The sequence below is a fragment of the Acanthaster planci genome, linkage group LG08 (genome assembly GCF_054643075.1).
Source record: "Acanthaster planci isolate LZ-2023a linkage group LG08, COTS_SCS, whole genome shotgun sequence".
Taxonomy (NCBI): domain Eukaryota; kingdom Metazoa; phylum Echinodermata; class Asteroidea; order Valvatida; family Acanthasteridae; genus Acanthaster; species Acanthaster planci.
In genome coordinates, this window is record NC_141784.1 from 18388298 (window position 1) to 18409178 (window position 20881).

At 42.0% G+C, this 20881-nt stretch overlaps 2 protein-coding genes across 9 annotated transcripts in view; one reads left to right on the forward strand and one right to left on the reverse strand.

The window, feature by feature from the left end:
• Window positions 1-12043, forward strand: part of fer (FER tyrosine kinase) — a 40139-nt gene extending 28096 nt beyond the window's left edge. For 2 of the 3 annotated variants that reach the window (XM_022244793.2, XM_087140388.1), the window contains exons 11-17: window positions 1864-2064; window positions 2835-3017; window positions 3796-4009; window positions 4763-4886; window positions 6274-6428; window positions 7517-7639; window positions 8192-12043. In XM_022244793.2, coding sequence (XP_022100485.2) covers window positions 1864-2064; window positions 2835-3017; window positions 3796-4009; window positions 4763-4886; window positions 6274-6428; window positions 7517-7639; window positions 8192-8334 — 1143 coding nt within the window. In that variant the 3' untranslated portion in view covers window positions 8335-12043. The remainder of the gene's footprint in view (window positions 1-1863; window positions 2065-2834; window positions 3018-3795; window positions 4010-4762; window positions 4887-6273; window positions 6429-7516; window positions 7640-8191) is intronic. The other variant, XM_022244794.2, reaches the window with a different exon arrangement.
• An 81-nt stretch (window positions 12044-12124) lies between these two features.
• The window catches only part of mgat1 (alpha-1,3-mannosyl-glycoprotein 2-beta-N-acetylglucosaminyltransferase), a 44589-nt gene continuing 35832 nt past the window's right edge, over window positions 12125-20881 (reverse strand). For all 6 annotated transcript variants that reach the window (XM_022244781.2, XM_022244786.2, XM_022244785.2 and 3 more), the window contains 3 exons: window positions 20237-20327; window positions 18824-18991; window positions 12125-17520 (listed from right to left, as the gene is read on the reverse strand). In XM_022244781.2, the coding sequence (XP_022100473.1) occupies window positions 17407-17520; window positions 18824-18991; window positions 20237-20327 (373 nt within the window). In that variant the 3' untranslated portion in view covers window positions 12125-17406. The remainder of the gene's footprint in view (window positions 17521-18823; window positions 18992-20236; window positions 20328-20881) is intronic.

A 20881-nucleotide genomic window follows, 5' to 3' on the forward strand; every position in this document is an offset into this window, starting at 1 on the left:
GGACGTTTGGGGCCCCCATCAGCCTTGGGAAGTAACTGATTCATGCAACCATTATGTACTTGGTTTTGAGGCAACTTGAAACACTTTTGATAACCCATTGCAGAGACCAGACCCATGGTTTTGGTATAGGAGAAATACCAACCAGTCCTTGATCAGTTTTGTAAGTGCTGGCATGAGAAAGGGCATGGCAGGCATCCTGGGAATGAGTTTGGCATGGTGCATGGAAGAAGAGATGGGGTTCTAGACTCAACACTTTTTTGTGCAGAATCTGAAGTTGACTCTATTAGGGAGTTGCATATATACTGAGTTTTGGGGGAGCCGACCTAAGTTACATGTAATTTGAGTTGAGGCTACCGGTAGTGTCAAGTTCACATGAACTTGTGAATGAATTGAATTATCTGTAAAGGTCACCGTAAAAGTACAGTAGATAAGTTCGAGAAGTTTGTCTCAATTTCACTTTCATGTGAAGCATTTCTGAATCTTTCCTGAAGTTTGTTAGAGTGAGTTATGCTTTTTTGGTTCAGACGTAGCTGTGCTGTGTAGATAAGAGCCTGAAATTAGTCAGTTTGAAGGGGGATCGTTAACCACCTTGCGGAAGCTTTTTGTTAGAAATTCAGATCATCTACAGGCACGATGAATTTCCAGATTTAGCAGAGGTCTCTTGATGTTGGCTTGCCCTTCCGTAGCACTCTCTGGTAATGAGATGATAACAGATGATTTTCCCTGTCTCACTGTTGAGATTATCACATGCATTACAGCCCTGTGCAAAGTTTACTTTACCGAAAGTAATAAGACAGTCTTCCTTGTAAATATCTCAAGCAGACTTGTGTTTTCTGAAAGCGTTGGTCTGTGACTCACATGAAAACAATTAAAGAAGACAGCTTGGGAATTATTTTTTTTTTTAAATTTGCCACCAAAACAATCATTGAGTCTCATGCATGACCGTGCCAGTGGGGTGCATGATTGCTTCTTTGGAGGCAAACACAGTATTGAGCAGAAGAGAACACTTACATGTCTCACGATAGCTATTATAGGAACAAACAACATGAAGACATTTTTCAGTTGGCCACGGTTTGGTCTTGACAGGAAAAATCCTCTCCCAAGGCTCCTGTTATCAGCATCAGTCAGGGATGTTAGATTTAAGGTCTGCTGCAATAGCCTGATTCGAGGATGTTTTTCAAAGTTTAGATACTCTGGCATATTGGTACCATAGCACACACTTGTCACATTTTACCTACTAGCTATTCTTAGGTTTTAGGCAAAATGTTAGAGCCAACTTACATTGTGCATCCCCGATCTGTACATTTCTGTTGCATGCCGACATTGACTGCATTGGTCTCTTGCAAAGACTGCAGAGGTTTGTGCTCATTCTCTCAAAAATTGGTCAGACTTTTACATGTTACATGCACGTGCATGTAGGGAGTGGAGATTGATACATGTGAGTCAGTGTGTGCTTGCCATGAGCTCTCCCAACTCATGTGAGAGGGTCACATGGGCAGGAGGACAGGAAAAGAGGTGTCATTAATCCTTTGCAGAGTCGTTTGAGTGGAGAGATCACGTGCATGTATATGTACGTCTTTTGAAAAAGCACAGGCACTATTTACAAGATTTCTATCAAGCCCTTTGAAAAGTAAGAGTGACTCTGCCTTCTTCAATCCTGCAAATTCTTCTAAAACTCTCTTCTAAAATTGAGACAGGGTGAAGGCAAAAATTGGTATGGTGGTCAGCAAGGCTTTTTTCTTTCGTTTCAAACAGTTGCATGTGCTTTTTAATCAGTATCCCAACTGTTTATGCAGTTGAGTACCTCTTTCTTCTCCTCATTCAAATAAATTTACATCTCTGATTGCCACTCGTCTCCCACAGCAGCAGAAGCCGCCCAGCGAGATCCCCATCGAAGACGAGGAGTGGTACCACGGTGCCCTGCCCCGCCCCGAAACGGAGGAGTTACTGGGGAACGATGGTGACTTCTTAGTCAGGGAAAAGAGCGACGCCTCAGGCCAGTACGTGCTGTCGGCGCGAACAGCGGGTAGAATCCGCCACTTCCCCATCCTACGCAATGAAGATGTGAGCATTGCCATTTGGTATTTGAGCCTTAGAGGCCGTAAGGATGGATTTTTTTTCTGTGCACAATTGCTGTTTGACATCCTTTTTGGGTGAAGTGTTTTGAAAAGTGCACTTCTTTAAGCACGTATGGGCATGTTCCAGCCTTGACTATTTGTCAATAAGTGGTCAATTTTACCTGGTACCCGGGTTTGTGCGCTGGTTACCGGAGAAAACTGACTGGTAGTTGACAAAGGGTCGTCGCTCTGACTTGCCCCGAAATTGTCCATGTTTTCCTGGACACCTGAGTGCACTGCTACTTTGATGTCAGTTGGGAAGACACTTCAGTTTAAAGGTTTTCTATTCAAATTGTGAACACAAAAATGTGCTCTTTGAAAACATCTCAGAGCAAGGGTTGCTTATTGCTTTTATTGCTGTGCACTTAAATCATCACAGAAAAGCAATTTTAGGCCTGCAAAATGCTGTAAAATTCCCGCCTTTTTTATGTGTGCACACAAATCCCTCTAATATTAAGGGGGTTCTTGTGTGGCGACATCGGTTTTGCACTGTAACATTGGGCCAAATTTGATCAGCGAGCATATTGTGAGCACATTGTGCGTCCACTTACTAATCCATGTACTGAGTTTAAAATGTTGGCAGGTGTGCAAAGTGTCACTAATTTAACTTGGCTAAGATGTGAGATTCCATGATACAATATGAACTAACCCCTCATGGACATATTCACGCTCAACCATTACCAACAATCGCCTTTATCCGTCCTTTGCGTCTCTCAGAATATGTACCGTCTGGAAGGAACTGCATTCCCCACTGTTGGCCATCTGATCCGCTATCAGATATCCAGCGGCACACCAGTCACCAAGGCCACTCAAGCCTGCCTGATCCACCCAGTGGTCAAGGTTCGAGATGAGCACGACCTCCGACACGAAGAGATTGAGCTTGGGGACAAACTCGGAGCTGTAAGATTGTTGTTGTTGGTTTAGAGTAACTCCACCCACCCCAGCAGTCAGTCGTCGCTTCCTTTTATTGATTTGGTTATTGCTATCATAAATGATCTTTCATTCATTTTATACTAGATTTTGTCCGCACCTCAATTTCATATTCACACTATTTTAGTACTAGATTTTGCCCTAGCAGCAATGTACATCTGTCTTTTCCTGGTGGTCCAAGAGTTGGAAAAAAACACCAGCTTGCTCGGGTGGAATTCAAGCCCATAATGAACAGGAAGTTAGAGGTTCAAATAACCACCCGAGCAAGCTTAAGATTTTGTTTGGCACAACTCTTGGACCACACTGGTGAATCTAATGCTTGTACATTGGTGTTAGGGAAAACTTATAGGTAAAAACTCGACGTAAAGTCAAATGGACATCATTGACTTTTATTCCTTATTGTGATTAAATATGTGGTCAAGAAACTCAGTTATTTGCTGCTGTCAAGTCAGGTCATTAGTCATCGTAGTCTCATGATTAAATATTTCTCGACGATCATACTGTCCTGAATACTTTTCCCCGTTTAGAAATTATCTTTTCAAAAAATGCCTTTTCTTGGTAATGTAGACAAGTATTGTTCAATTCACCCACCTGCTTTGAGCAAAGTAAAGCCAGCACAAATGCATGTCACATGTGGCTCTAATTTTCATCAGCTGAACAAACAGCAGGTCAGGAACCCATGATGCCATGTGCGCGGCGTGTCTGATGACCGTCGTTCTGTCATCGGTTTCCTTCATTGCTCCCTCAGGGACACTTCGGCGATGTCTTCCGCGGCAAGCTCAGGAAGGACGGCACCCCCGTGGCCGTCAAGACCTGCAAGGAGACGGTGGACGCAGCCACCCGGCGCAAGTTCCTCCAGGAGGCCAACATCTTGAAGCAGTACAACCACGCCAACATCGTTAAGCTGATCGGCGTCTGCACCGACAAGCACCCCATCTACATCGTCATGGAGCTGGTTCCCGGTGAGTGTGGCTCCTCCAAACTGCCCTCCCCCCAACATCTTGACTCGCTCAGTGTTTCACCCTGTGAAGCTCCTCCTCGCTGAATGCCCCAGTTAACATGACCGGAGGTTTTTGCCTGGAGCCAGCTAAATATTCTCCCCTCAACCCTGAGGGACATCTAGCCCGCCAGTCACATTTAATGTGCAACCACTTACTACAACGCATCTTTTTTTCCTCCCTTCTGAGCTGCCAAGAGTTTTTTAGTGGATACCTGTGGCATATTTCGATATCAGTTTAAATGAAAATTTGATGCACTGTACCATTTTTTGTAAAATGCCCTATTTGCCCGACCTTTGTTTAATTGTGAGGCATGTATTTAGACTTGGCAACTTCACAAAAAATTTCCATCAAATGTTACTCACAACTTTGCTCATTATTTTTAAGGGTAAGGTCACCAATAGCCATTTGAACTCTAACGTACGGAGCATTATGTGAAATCCTCAGTGGGTATGCAACATGTATGGTTTGTGGTTCCTGCAGGCCTTGCAGTGTTGTTAGACGGTGTGGTTTGTCAAGAAGTTCACTTCATGGGAAGATTTCTGACGACACAAGATTTTGAAGAAAAAAAAATTGTTCATAGTTTCCATTGAGCTGTGTCATGTGTAAGTTGCATAAGATAATCCAGACTACCCTAATTGACTAAAGACCCATTTTCTGGGATGGTTGAAAATTATTTATTGACTGGAAGACGCAACACAAATTGTCTTGCCACAGGTGGCGACCTTCTGTCATTCCTCCGCAATGATGACAATGACATCAGCGTGAAACAGATGGTCAAGATGGCGGAGGATACCAGCGCCGGCATGGCATTTCTAGAATCCAAGAATTGCATCCACAGGTACGAGGGTGTATGGTGTATTGTATCTGTTAGGACAAAAGAGGTTTTGAGTTTATTGTCAGTAACTTTATAAAACTTGTCGTACCTGTCAGCTGGAGAATTTTGAAAGGATGGAAGCCGGTAATAGCTTTCAGCTTAAGAGTTCAAATGATCCGTGATGTGACTTTTACTTTGGAACTTGTTTTATGTAACTTTCTACCCTTAAATGTATGAACATTTTGATATCTCCTTTTGGTTATTCTCAATTTAAAATGCATTTCTTTTTGGACATTTACAGTCATCCTTGCCTTTCCTGACATATGAGGGCGCTGTTGTTGTGATGTCATTACGGGAACACACTGTTCATTTCCAGGGTTTCTCTGTTCAAATTGTGGACCCCAAATTTGCTCATTGAAATGACTCATGAGAAGACTTTCCTCGCTGGCCTCATGTCATTAAAGTAAACAAAACCTGCGACAACAAACTGTCTGAAATTTGGACACATTTATTTGAGCAGAAACTGCAGTAACACTGAGGTTTTACCTGTAAATATGCAAATCTGTGTCAGCAGAAAAACCTACCAAATTATCCTTGAAATTGCACAACAGTTTTAAACTTCAAAATCACATTAATTGGGATACCAAGGATCATTTACAAAACTGCATCAATCACTTGCTGCCGGGTTTAATTTGAAGTTGCATTACAAATTCCCGGGGAATTTTCAAGATTTTCTGTTTTCAAAATTCTCCAAAAATTCATTTACTTCATAACTTCATTTTCTTGAATGACTGTCTGGTGGCTACTCTAATCTGACAGATAACATGTATTGATACCCGAGTATTTCAGCCAGGCCTGCCGCCTTTTAAAGAGAGCCCAGATTGTGTGTTACGTAATTTTCTTTTGTTCCTGAAACTGGCCCAGTGCGCTGCTGGCATGTTTTCAAATGCGGCCAGATTAGTGTGCAGCGGTATTGTATCACTCATCGCTGGAACCCTTTTGTCCCTATTAAACCGCTTGCGCTGAATGCTACAAACAGTGGTATACTCTTTCAAAACAATGAAGGATTACCTCTACTATCGACAACTGAAAAAATGTTGGCAATTCCCAGCAGCTTGGTCTTTTGTTCTGAGTATGGTGTTTTGTTACAAGGCCCAGCTCCTTTGTCTGATTTCGGGCACCCCGGCTGTGTGTATATTAAGCCAACATCTACGGTACCAGGCACCTCGGCACAAGGTGGTTAATAGAACTGCCTAAATCCTTTGTCTTTTACCCTCCTTAATCCTTCAAAATCCACCTGAAAGTTTTTGAGGATAGAGATGTGCTTTTGAAATGTGAAAGTTCCGTCGCTTGGTGCCATGTCACCATCTTGGGAAGCGTGTGACAGTTGTCATCTTCTACGAACAAACAGAGATCTGGCTGCCAGAAACTGCTTGGTCGGACACAAGAACATCATCAAGATCAGCGACTTTGGCATGTCCCGAGAGGACAATGTCTACACCATCAAAGGAGGAGCCATGAGGCAGATACCCATCAAGTGGACAGCACCTGAGGCCATGAACTATGGTAGGCAAATAACCCTGTCTACGTCCATACAAAGTTTCACACTGGTGAAAGGTTTTAAGCTTTCTCATTTCCATTTCTAAATAGAAATTAGACATGCTGTCTGTCCAAGAATGGAATGACAGACTTTTCCGGGTATTCACTAGTTTTGACTTTGGAAGCATAGTGCTAGATGTGCCATTTTTTGGTCAGAAATGTGTCATAACAGTTTTTCCTTGTCTTGTTTGAGTTTCCAAAAAGCACATCTACTGACATCAAGATGATGTCACATTTTTCTCTGACACGTGTGTGATTTGCGCACACACCCTGTACCTATGACGTGTGTGCATGTAAAATACGACTGTTATGGCTGATGCCAGCAACATCAGCTACAATATCAGCTACATACAAGCTCACCCTGCAAGCATTGAAGCTAGACTAGAGTGCAGATGTCTTCACCACCGACTTTAGAGCTAGTTGTGGTCTGCATTGTCAGAGTTTAAGTAGAGATTGTTATCTTTCGGTTGGAAAGAGGATGTGGTCTTAATCTGATACACACACAGTTTCATATTGTATGTTCCTGCTTTGGCAAAGTCCAAAAAGGGAAGAAAAATCATTTTGAAGTAATGTTGTAAGGGCCACTTGCATCCACTTATGTCACCTGCATGTAAGAGCATTTGTGAATTCAATATTTTGTAAATGTGTTGTGGACTTTTGACGCAACAATTTAACAGTTTGAACCACTCGTAATACGGGCGATTCACAGTAGTGCGCCACCAAGAGTTTGCAACGCGTTGGCCAGTCATAACGCGCAAAATTTGTCGACCATTTCCAAACACGCATTGGGTCGACAAATTTTGCACATTATGATTGGCCAACGCGTTGCAAACTCTTGGTGGCACACTATTGTGAAACGGCCGTAATTGTCACAAATGTTGACAAGTCAACATGCAGTACTTTTTAAGTTTACATTTTAAGTCGAAACAGTTGACCATAACGGGGATCATTTCTTGTTTCTCGTGATGCGTCACATTGAGACTTTGTGACACTTAACATGAAGATGAGATGGAGGTTGGAGATACCTTATTATCTTCCGTTGTGTCCTTTGGCAGGAAAGTACACAACCATGTCTGACGTGTGGAGTTTTGGGATCTTGCTATGGGAGGTATTCTCGCACGGGAGCACGCCGTACCCGGGCATGTCAAACCCAGACGCAAGGGAGAAGGTTGAACAGGGTAAAGGAAGTCACAGATTTTCATCTTGAGATTCAGATTTTCGTCGGGCTGTGTATACACTACTTCAGTTGAGCAGTGTTATAGTCCATAAGGCCAGCTCACCAGTGCACAAACAGACAGGAATTAGATACATACATGTACATGTAGCAGCCAATTTTTTACAAACCAAAGAAACATGAACACATTCCAAATTTCTCCGATTTTTCACTAACACTGCCTGGTTATGGCATCAAATTAAATGTTCATGGTTTGCATTCATTTTTGGAGCCTTGAAGTGACCATTGGGCTACAGTTACGTGACGCCCTACAAATTCACTCTTTTTACTGAGAGAGATTGAGTCAAATCACCAGTTTTTGTTTTCTTTACTGTCTGACAACATGATGCACCCACACTCTGCGCTTGACGGCTTTTGGAAATGCCGTCATTTTCTTTGCGTTCATCTTGTTGCTTGTACGCTGAAGTGAAATGTCTTTTATCTGTATTCTCTGAACCTAGTTTACCGCAGTAGTGCATGTCAGATATTCTGATGGGAGACGATTTTTTTGTTTCAGGTTACCGAATGCCAGCACCCCAGGACACTCCGGAAGAGATCTACACGCTCATGCTGCGATGCTGGGAATACCACGACGAGAACCGGCCAAAATTCAAGGAGATCCATGCCTTACTCAAGCGACTCACCAAGACGATCAAGTAAACCACGTGGTGTTGCCGAGGGGGGTGTTGACGTGGGACGACGGCATGGGCACGCGACCGGAAGGGAAGGTCTGTGCTGATGTGACAGATGCCATGCATTGTCTCAAAAAAGACCATTGGAATATCTTGATAGACTGCGGGAGGACTGTATCTGTGAACTGCCATGGGGAGGGGCTGCACAGTAGGTGAAAGAGTGTCACGACAAGACCGTGGGAGTGTCGTGACAAGACCACAGGGAGTGTGACAAGACAATTGGAAGAGTCTGGACAAGTCCATGGGAGTGCCTTGGCAAGACCAAGGGAGTGTCTCAACAGACCTGTGGGGAGTGTCATGACAAAACCGCAGGGAGTGTCTCAACTCAACAGGCCAATGAGGAGTGTCTTGACAAAACCGCGGGAGTGTCTTCACAAGACAACGGGAGTGTCTTGGCGAGACCGTCTCAACGACCACTGGCAGCGTCCCAACAAGACCATTGGGAGTGACTCATCAAGACCAAATAAGCACCTCAACTGGACTGAACCCCGAGAATGTCTTGACAAAGCTGTAGAGCTCTTCAAAAGCTGTTTGGCGGGGATGACATACCATGAAGTAAAAATTCTTGTCACAGGTTTGCAAGATATTTCTCTGGTTTGGAAATGTTTTCAACAGCTCGTGCAAAGCAAAATGTTGCAAGAAAGAGTGGAGATGGGCGATTCTTCTCACTACACTTTTTTTAAAAATTCAGTGAAAGTATATTTCAGGTTCATAAGTCAGCTAATGTGGCCTTCCGTCTGGGTGAAAGATTGCTTGTTCCGAAAGCAAAAATTGGTGTAAGCCAGCGTTGTAGTCGAGGTTATCACAGGTCCGTTACAAGTCATCAGTACGATGCCAGTTCTCAGGCTATTCAAGTGAACTGTGAAAAAAAAAGTATTCCTTCGTCATTTCTCACCCTGTTACTTATGACAGGTTTGGTGAGGGGACTCGTTACTTGACTTGTAAAGGGATTTGTGGCGGACTCGACTACATCCCTGGTGTTAACTGATGCGATTGGTTATGTATCTCTTCGTCGTTGCAGAGAAAAATGCTTTGTGGACGTAAGGCTGGTACCTAAGCAAAATTCTTATTTTTCCTAATTCTATTTTTGGAATACGTGTAATTCAGTACCGACATGCCTGTTAGTTCTGTTTGCCAAGAATTCCAACTCATTCTGCTGTGAAATCCATGTTGTACATAAATGTAGTAAATAAAAGTTTGGATTATACTGTAAAATTGTGTACAATCTATATTTCATATTTTCTTGTCTTTCAAGAGAAACATTGTCTAGAGGCATGAAGCATGCATCTTGTTATTAAAAGAACAAGCAACGCCTTCTAAAAAGAGAAAGTTTCTTTTGTTTTAACTTTCGACAATTCATATTGAATTTGCTTCAGACAATGAGTCTTTCTTTAAATAGCATTTATTTTCTGTGTAATAACTTTTGTAAGCTTTGTGGGAGCACTCATTTGACACATTTTTGCTCTACCTGTTGTTATTATTTGTGCATTTAGAGTTTAGTTTAAAGCATCTGCTTTTAAAAGTCTTATTTCTGCATTTCCAAATTAATTTGTCATTTAATATGAGACACAAGGGTGGTTTTCAGGAATCCCGAAGTTGAGAAATATAGCATTGGTTTTTAAATTCATTCCCTCGTCAATGGTACATTGCCAGCAAGTGTGAAGTCACATGGTCCAGCCAAGTTCTGAATGCAGTCTGAGAAAATTTCCAATATGCTGAGGTGTCGTACTTGACAAAGGTGTTGCTTTTTTTAGAATTAACCGCCGAGGACGCAAATTAATACACAAATACATGTACATTTAATGATGTTTGAGCAAAGTGTTCATAAGAAGACATTTGTGAATGGTTTTCCAAAATCAACCCTTGTCTGTAAAGAAGTGGAAAAAAGCATGGTGCTTTCGCCCTGAGGCCTCTTCAGTCTTTGTAGAGGCAACCCAAGTACTGTCTTTGACCCGTCAAGAATGGTTGTACAATTCACTAACGGGAAGTTCAGTTGTGAAATATAAGGAAGTGATTGTAAAGGCCTAGCAGTTGGCACTACTTCTCTTTGTGAAGTATAACAATTTTTCCAGTCACTTCCTCCAGGAAGACTTTCTGTATGTAATCTTTAGTGTGTGTGTGTGTGTTGAAGGGGGAGGCCTGCGCAGTGCTGCCAGAAAACTGGTGGGAGTTGCCCCCTTTCCCCACCACCCACTGCATGACGAAACGGTCAACAGTCACAGTGATACGCCTCCATATTTCTGCCTCTGAAGGGCACATTGAAAGCCTCACTAATGCCCTCTGTAAAGAACCACCCTTACTGATTGCTGAAATATTTCTAAGCTCCACGGATGGACCAGCTACATGCTGGGTCAGTGTTATATGTACATGTACAGGCGTACTTACTCAGAGGTTTTATCCATACAAGAGTCACATCATAGGGACTTGCAAATTAACCTATACAGACAGGTGGTTGAGTACATATGGCATAGTGTATAGTCCTTTGATAATGCTGAGGGCAGTTTTCACGTTCTCAATACAAGACAGAGTGGCCATCATCAGTGATACATTTTGGCAAAGTAGCCCAGTATGTATGTACTGTATATAGTGTATTGCTTTTCCTTTGCACATTCATGCATGAAATGAGATACTTGCGTACCTGATTTTGGTAAAACTTGAAGGCTTGTAGATGTTTATGCATGTAGGGGAAGGGTAAATAGCTTTGTCACTGATGACGAGAGAAGAGATGACCAAACATTCCTTTATTTATTTCATTTGGGGAAGATTTAGTCTCGAGTTGACCAGTAAGTCTGCCAGAAATTGGAGCCCATACTGCTATGGTTTCATATCTGTGCCTGGGTCATGCACACCTATGAAAAGCCTCTTTGACAAGTTGGGATATGAGACTTGGTACTTGAGTGTGATGGAAGTGCGGTATTATTTTGAGTGCACGTAAACGTAATTCAAATTATCAAGGACCTCAGTGTACCAGATCCTATTCAAATTTAACTCGTAGAAGGCTCATTCAGGGTTTCTGTCGGCTTCTCTGTTGTAAAGTGGCCCACCTTAAACCTTGTCCAGTGTCTCGCTGTGTTTCCCACCCTTGTCCTCACCCACAGCTTGGCCGGCGACACACTGGCGGAAATGGTCTTGGGTGTACACCTTGTAATTACCACACTGACACTGGGAAATATTCCAACGCAATTGTGATATGTTTGCATGCGATCGAGCAATCAACCACTTCCTTAATTGTATGCATCGTAGCATGGATGTGTAATTTCATATCCATGTGAAATATTGCTATGAATAGCATTTCATTGTATAGTACATGTACATGTAGGTATGTTATTGCAATTATTAATGTAAATTGTGATGAACTGTATTATGAACGATAGCTGTCTGATTAACAAATTATGTGAGAGCTCTATAATTTAAACTGGGAAGGGATTACACTTTTTATAAAAATACTTCCACAGCTCAATTAAGGGTAGTGTAATATGAAAGTATGGGAAATGAGGTAATATTGTAATAAATATTATATGTATTTTGCTATGCAAATATTCATTGCTTAATTGGTGGGCAGTAAACATGAAAATACCAATTTTATCAGTCATTGAATAATGCGGAATAGATGACTTATTTAGATCAAAAAAGGATATTACTCAGATGGTCAAGTGAAATAAAAGACATATTTTTAATGTTGGTGTCCATTTACACTGTATGTTACTAGGCATGGCTGGGTAATTAGGGAATAATTCACTCTTACAAATGACACTGTATTATTTTTTTAAAGCAAATTTTATTTTTTTCCCACCAAAAAAAAAATATTTTTTTTAAACAAACATCCCCAAATCCCACACCACTATTAATAATGGCACAACCTGTTTTCATAGTGTACCATCCTTCTCCCAGTTTATACACAAAATGAGGGAAGATGGTTGCCATGATGTACAGTGTGCATGTGGAAAACTTTTGATAAAGTGATGATATCCAGACCAGAAATGGTCCATTTCCGAATGTCAATTTGTACACTCGCGGAGGGGATCAAGGGTCGAGATAAAAGAGCACTCTTTGCATTCTCATAATGATAAAAACGGATGGCCCTGAAAACCACCCCCCAAAAATATGAAAGACTATGCCAGAAAGAAAAACCCTAACAGAATTCAACCAGAAAGTAAGAACAAATTCTTTTTCCCAGGACAATAATAAACCTTTCATACAGAATTTATCAGAATTATCAGGCAGTGGTGTAACATCTAAAAATTTGTTTGGAAATATTTTCAGAGGAATGAAACGTCTGGTAGGGAAAAAATGAATTTAATAAACACTGTAAACCTAAAACAAATGAACAGCTATTTATAAGAGAAACAAATTCATAAATGGGAAAAAATCAAGAAATCTGAAAAACTGGTAAAGAATTTCCTCTCACAGATTACCTATGCCAGACTCTATATATAAGATATTAATTTAGTCAAAAATATTTTGATTATACATTATTTCCCTCCAATAATAATTCCCTAGCATGTTTAAAACATACATGTAATTTCAAAAAACTTCACTTCAAAATTCAGAACAGTCCACTCCAAAAGTATGTTGTGGAACCTTGCTGTGACTTCTGGTGTTTGATTTGAAATGGCCATTGGGTCTTCTTTGGAATAAAATTGAATTAAAATCTCACCTAACCAAACAGTGCAAAAGACCAGTGAATGGAGGCTTATGGAGAATGTGATGGCGCCTCTGTAAATACACCAGTGCAAAGGTTACAGAGGTCAACCGTGGAACAATGGCACAGAAACTTACTACACACGAACTACCCACTGCTAACAAATGAGGCTTTTGAAGTAAATGCCAGTTTGCTAGCACCATTTTGTCCCAAGCAGCTCCGTCAAATCTGGCCCCAATCACAGTGTCAGTACCCTTCACATGTCCATATCTAGAATTTTAGGTCCATACTTCAACACTACAGAGAAATAACAAGGCAGCCAGATGTCATATGAAGCTGTCCATTACTCGACAAAACACTGGAAACGACTGACCCTCAAACTCCCTCCCCAGCTCATCCACATGCAGAAATAACACCAAATTAATAAATTCTCTTCGGTCTATTAACATGAGGTTGTTCCACCAACTTTTTAATTTACTCAGACACTGGAAATCTTCACAGCGCTACCCACTGATGAACGCACATGCCTAGTATGTCAATCACAAAGACAACTGCTTCTCAGACATGTCGTCGAATGCTTGACCCTCTGCTGATAGGTAATGCTAGGCAACAGTTAACCCTTAACTCTATGGACATTTTTGCTCTGAGCCTTCCCGGATGCTTCAAAATCCTCCTTGGGTGCGTTCTTTGTCTCAACACTTCCAAGGAACACCAAGCCTCATGTCAGGTAATGGTAGCTGGGCTCAACCTCCCTTGATCCTGCAAAATCCTTACAAATCTCCAGGAGAATTCCAAAGGATCTTGGAGGGCTGTCCCCAAACCCTCCGCATTAAGAATGCCCAGTTTGACAGGATTACATGTAAATGCTTAACGCTGGTGGTTTCAGACAAACCTATGAGGATGTGTTTCGGCTACTTTACAAATTACTGTTTAAATAGGTAAAAGTGGTTGAAAAATCAATTTATATTTTTCACATTTGATTTACTGAATATAATACACAATACAACATGAAACAAAAAGTGCTGATCGAGAGAGATTATTTTCCATTTAAGGACTACTTATCCACACTTTGTAGAATTTTGCTCAGATCCAAACCATACCTTTGGAAATAATGGAGTCATAAAGTTGAGCCAAAAAAGAACAAAAACCAGATCTACATATTAAACTCAAAACCTTTTTTCCCCTCTATTATTATCCCTGATCAGGTCAGTCTGAAAATCTCCAATCCCACTCAGAAGATGAGGCTTGGCACAAGACTTAAATTCCAAGCATGTACACGTGTGTTTCTCAGTGAATGTGTGTGCATGTAAAGCACACACACTGACACATGTAGTTTTAGAGCCAGGAACTTAGGAACCTTTTTATGACAGCCACCGCTGGTCAAACGCTGATGCATGTATTGAACCCACGTAACTCAAGAATCTTGGGTCCAAATCACTCCCAGTCTAGGAGTTATCTACTCACTTCAATGAAGGGAACAATCCAGGCTTGGTAAACCAAACTCGGGGATGTACAGGCAAGGACGCAAGGAATGGACCAACAAAAACAACGGTAGTTCCAGATTCGTTCAAAATATGTTTCAGGGACCTACTAATACATTTTTCCCACGCTACAGAAAGGAGCGCAAATCAGAAAATTACTCTAAAATATGAAAACCTCTGGCTCCCGCCTATTTCTTTGGTACTTAGCTCACACCGGAGATACATGTATATGCTCGAGTGAGTGACAGAATATCACTTTATGGAAACTCTTTCCATCAATCTGTGAGTTTCCGGGGGGGTAGCATGGATCTGAAACAAGCAGTGAGAGTTATAATAAATGGCTAGATCACTGTGTTGTGTCACATACAAACTTCCCAGCCTCCCCCCCTCCTCGACCAAATCCAAGCTTTGCCACACCGATTCCATTTCCCATTTACACCAAGCACCTGCACATGTCACAGGCAGGTGTACAGTTTGAGAAGTTCAGGAGGGTTTAAACCATTCCATCAGACTGCCAAAAATAGAAAAACAAAATGGAAAATGGCAATAAACCCTCTTTTTAGTCACAGCTCTATCCATCCCTGTATTAACCCATGAACTGCACAGACCCAAACAGCCCATCTTTATGGCACATACAAAGATATTGTACAAGCATGTACTATTTAAAAATTTATATTGACACATTCAAGTTATTACAAAAATAAAAGGCACATTTCAACATCTCTTTTCTGATTCTAAATGCAGGGTCCAATTTCATAGAGTTTTCACTACTGCCAACAATGTGTGCAGGTGAATATTTGTTTTTGGGTTTAAAATGTCCCTGTTACTTTCTTCCAACCAATCCTATACAAAACGGCTGTCTGATACGTTCTTGTGCGATGATGATTCCGGGTAGTCACTGGGGCTGCGTCCTAATCTTTGTGACTAAGGCTACACGCAGATCTTCAATGGTTGCAAACGTATATTGGCACATCCTGGCAACAGCCGTAGCCGTAGCGACCGAAGACAGTTTCCGACCCGACCCGGCCTACTCCTTATCACAGAGGATGGCTTACTCTGAGTGCATCTTTCAGTACTTTTGTGCAGTCCAAATGAATGATAGGGCCCGTCGGTCTTATCCTGGTGAACAAAAGCTGTGCCTTCAAGATGGCCACTGTGCAAAGAGTTCACTGGCTCTTCGGTCACAATTTCCAGAGACATACATGTAGCGGTCATATTATTCAGTGGTCACTGGCTTGTACCAATTTTGGTTACAGTGACCAGCAATATCTATGATTCCCACGTACCAAGCATCCCAGGGATGTTGCTACTGTACTCCATTTGGCTTTGGAAAGTGACGAAATCCTTCGATAAGAATAGCTGACAGTGTACCGACACCTTGCAGCAGAAACTTTCACACTACTTGTAAGTAGTTTTTGTGCAACGAAGACAAACCACTTAGGGAAGTGCTTGTTAGCTTGACAGGAAGTGATGTGTCGACTGAACATGTACATGGAGCTGAACTGATTAGCCATGGGGTAAGTTTGCTCCCTGACGCATTCAGTGCCTGGCCTGTGTGAAGACCTCCAAGCCACAACAGTTCAACAGCAGACTGAAGTACACGTACACTGTCCCAACTAGATAGGAAAACCAGGCCAGCCTGACTAGACATTATCCCACGTAGCTTTTGGCCAACTGGTGCTAGGAAACCTTGAATACTGCTCTGTGATGAAGGACTACATACATCTGTGCGTGTATTTTCAGGCTGAGTGCCGAAAATGTCAGCAAAGTCTTCAGTTCAGAGCTTCAGCAGCAGAACATTACCAGTACATGTACACAGGAACAGCAGTGAAAAGGCTCATTAACTTACTCCAGACAAAAGTACAGTTACCAAGTGACTGCAAATACTTAAACAATACATGTACAGGTGGCATAGTGTGAGCAGGTGTGATCAAGTTTAGTGAACTGTATACGCACTGTAGAAGGACCACTGCATGTATTCGAGGGATAACTCTGCTTGACAGCACTATGAAACTGGCCCCTGAATATGAATCCTAATTGATTCCTGTTTTCATGAACATTGTGTGCTCCTGTGGATGGGCACGTCCAGCACGTTGTCTGAAGGACATGCTATAAAAACAATCACTTCAATTGGCGAGTGCTCTGTGAGTGCTGTTTTGCTGATGCTGGTTGATGCCGGTTGCCTCGCAGGTCGTGCGGCCTGTGTGTATCCCACGGTTGATTCAAGCGAGGGCGCCCTATCAAACGCATCCTGCATTGGTCTCTGCTATCATTTCAATCCAGTCAGCGGTTTGTCCTGCTGAACATGAACCGGTGCTCCTTTCAAGAAAAAACCCTATTTTCTAGCTTTCACCGTATCTGGAATGAAATAGATGTGGCCTGAGGCTGCTAAGAAGGGTGTAAGCAGTTGGAATTTGACACACGCGGAGTACTGTTACCATGGTTACCTAGACTTGCACTGTTTGCGCTGCACTCATTTGCTGTCTGAAGTGAAAAAGTACAAAGCATCCTCTCTATTGGTCAAAACTCTGAACACAGCCTGTAATATCACCTCACGCAGATTTAGGGTCAAAGAATGGTCCGCAAGACCTCTGACACAGGGGTTGACCATGTCCATATCCACCTGTGCATGGCCAAGCACTGCAGGCCGTGTGTGCATGTACGCGTACTTAAGAACACGTCCAATCAGGCTAGAGGACAGGTAGTGTTCGTGAGGTGCCCAGGAACCCATGCAATTTCAGAAGCTTTGAAGGCGTTGCGTCGTCCTCAGATGTACATCTACTGTGAGATCAGGTCTCCAGTCTAAAGTCTCATGATTCCAAACTAGCACTGCTGGCTCACGTCTAGCGGTCTGACCGCACAGCGCCACCAAGAGTTCAATCTCATGAGATGGCGGTGGCCAATTATAGAGCCTGCGTTAACTCCACGTATGGTCATATCCTTTCCAGTCTTCTGTTGGTGCCAGGTAGACCCGATGACCGTTAAACATAAAACTGACCACTCCCATGTAGCCAGCTCGTGGAACCCCAGACTGGAGAAAAAAGATTGAAAAAAACTGAACCTTTAAAAAAAGAGGGATGAATTCAAGACTTCTGTTAAATGTGTTAAAAAAGCAAGTCTGGTCAGAGCCATTTGGCTCATCAGGCCGGCGTTTATCCCCCGTTTCCTTGGCATGAAACGACTGAGAATATTTCTATTCCCCCCAGATGGAGTGCCAGTCCATCACAGGTTGCTTCTCAGCTAATGCTGGACCCAATCTACACTCCTGGGTGGAGAGAGGCAAGCAGGGGTGAAGTGGCTTGCTAAGGGCCACAAGATACTGCCAGCAGTTGGATCTGAACCTCCAATCCTATGATTGGAAGCCACAGACCCAAACCACTTGGCAACATGCCCCTTCCGTTATATGTGACTGAGGAAAAAACAAGCTGACACATGTAAACCCAGTGGAACAAAATAAGTCTTATGTAGCCAGAGCCATTCTTGAGTTAAAAGCCTTTCATGTGAATGAATTGGAACTCTTGCATTATTTTACTTACACACAGTCCATTTTCATCAATATGCCAAACTGAGGGATATCTAAAACAAAGAGCTCTGTTTGCCCTCTTTAATGTAAACTGGGGAAACTAATGGCCTTATGACTCATTTTGTGGGATCCGGTTACAAGCTGGAGGATCCCAAGAAAAGGCCTGTGAGACACATGCGCTGTGTTCTGGAGGGGTTACAGGTTCACATCCCCATTGTGTAACTGTCCTTTGCTTTGTTTTGACTTCTGCTATCCACATTGAGCAGAAGCACCCCCTCCTCAGTTAAAAAAGAGCCAGGTTGGTGGGGAGTGTTCATGTTTGTTTAGTGACCCAACAGTAACAAGTGCATTTCAAAAGTCGTTTGTGAACCAGTAAAGTGCCAGTTCCCACCAAATGAGCCTGCATTGCAAGAAAAACTGTGCCCTCCATTGGTCCAACTCGGGGCTCATAGACTACCAAGGCGTGGCGTCCTTTGAACTGCTAAGTGTAAGTGCAAATGAATGAAGTATGCGCATGTTGGATCGCGCCTTGGTTCTCGAGCTAAAGCCTTTTACACACAAATTAAGTATGTGACGTGTTCACTTCAGTACTGTCTGCTGGAAGACGAAGAAACAAACAACTACGAGAATGACAGGTTTTTCTGAAAACGACGATTTGTCAAAGTCCCTTAAGCACAGGGTCAGGCTTAATTTTGGCTTTTGATTTTTCGTGAAATGAACAACAATGTACAAGCATTGCATCGGAACTCCACAACTGTCCGGTAATCAGAGTGAGACTTCTGGGTTCCCTCCCGACTGCTTGCTAATTTACCTTTAGGTCCTGCATGATTCCCAGCTGTTTGGTCAACAATTTGAAGCTGTTTTTGTTGGTGTACGTGACTCGGACCGCTTTCTGGCCTATTGTGTTCTGCTTCAGTTGTTCCATTGTGACCTCGGGTGCTCCGTACACCGCCTTCTTGAACATGGGGTCAAAATTTTCCTGGTGACATAAGAAATTCAGAGAGACGTGGTATTAATGTAGAAGTTGTATCTTTTGAACTTTCAACACATCTAAATTTACAAGTCTCCACACGCTGATCATCTACGGCAGTTCTACCGTACTCTTTTTTACTCAATCACATGAAGTCTGTATTTTCATAATTTCCAGAGATGTCCAATTTCACATCAAAAGTGATCAGGAGAGTGTCAACTGGCAACACACACAAAAACAGCTATGTAGTTAGTGCACAAAGAGACCTGGTGTTGTAGTCATGTACTTTTCAAGTATCAAGTTCTCAGCCAAATCTGGAACTGGTTAGAAAGAAAAAAGGCTGAAGAACATGGAATTGGATGGTAATTGTACAAAGATAAGATTAATTACAAAACAAATATTTTAGACATCAGACATGCCAGATTTGTCAGACTTAATTTTTACAAAGAAAGGTACTTGAAAAGTGAGTACTTTTTGAATGCTTCAGCTACAAAAACAGTGATGGTCTGAAGTCATAATTTAATTTTGTAATCTTACGTTTTGCATTTACTGCTTAATGCCCAATTCCCTTCTAACAAGTTCAATTCTTGGCAGAGAACTTGGTACTCAAAAAGCACCCAAGTACCGGTACTGAGAGGAAAAGTACAAATTTTACCTTCAAATAAGCCCAAACAAGATAAATGTATGTAGTCTCCTATTATATCAGAGAGAAAATTTTTTCAGACGCAGGGCAGGCCACCACAGATGAAAGGATGACTACATGTATATACAGATATTAGCAAGCGGTACTTTGAAACATTTTCTCCAACACTGTCACAATTTCTTTTTCCTGTGCTGAGCCATCAGGGGTTTAAGTAATGTCTTGCAGTAATCTTGACGCAAATTTTGTGAAAATCGGACATACCACTCATGCAAAACTCCTATTTTCTCAAGACGTGTTGGTCAACAAATGCACATCTTTCCTATTGATGTGCTCAATGCACCGAAGTCAGCACACATGAGGCCACAAATTTAAATGACCAAAACGACAAAACTGTATGTGGGATTGAATTGAAACTTCACAGATGCACTTTACAGAATCGCCTTCATCTGTATACCAAGTTTCAAAAAGATCCAGCATGGGGCAGTCGAGTTTGGGGGGGCAGAAACCTGGCTCTTTTAGGATTGAGTTCACCAACACACAAACAGCAGTTTTGCTCTGGTTGCAGTAACACTTCAACTAATATGAATCTCACTTCTTTGTTTTCAACCAACCTTCTTCAGTAACGACAGGTCCAGCTTCGTGAATGCCACTGATTTCTTGTTGAGTTTGATGTACTTCAAATGCTGTTCAAAAAATTGGCCCCTGCAAGAGGACGACACATGACGTGATGTCAGGCAATCCGTTTTTTTTTCTTTTTTGTTGATTGACTGTGAAACACAAATCTGCTTTCTTTTGAGTTACACATTCTTCAAAACTCTGTGCAAAGTCTTACATGTAAGACTTTTTTTTCTTTTACAGAAAAGAAGAACAAACTTGTTCAAACAGGAAGAAAAATAATTGTTCAAACAGGAACAATACAAATAGAGAAAGCCTCAATGTAGCGCTGTTTTTGTAGATGTTTGTAGATTTTGCTGGACTAGATTCTCTCTTCTTTGATGATTCGCTTGTTGTGTATGTGCACAGCAATAAACAAGCATTGATCCCCTTCGCAGAAATGTTTTCAGTGAGTAAATTCTGGTTTTGTAATTTTAATAGAAAACTTATGCACTGAACTATAAGTGATTTTGAAAAGAGTGGATTCAGCTTTGACTCAGTTTCGCTGGTTGCAGACAGAGCTTGAACATGTGGTCTCGAATGCTGCTTCAAAATGGCTAGAACCTGCTAAACCAAAGTCTAAGCCGAATCCACTGGTTTCA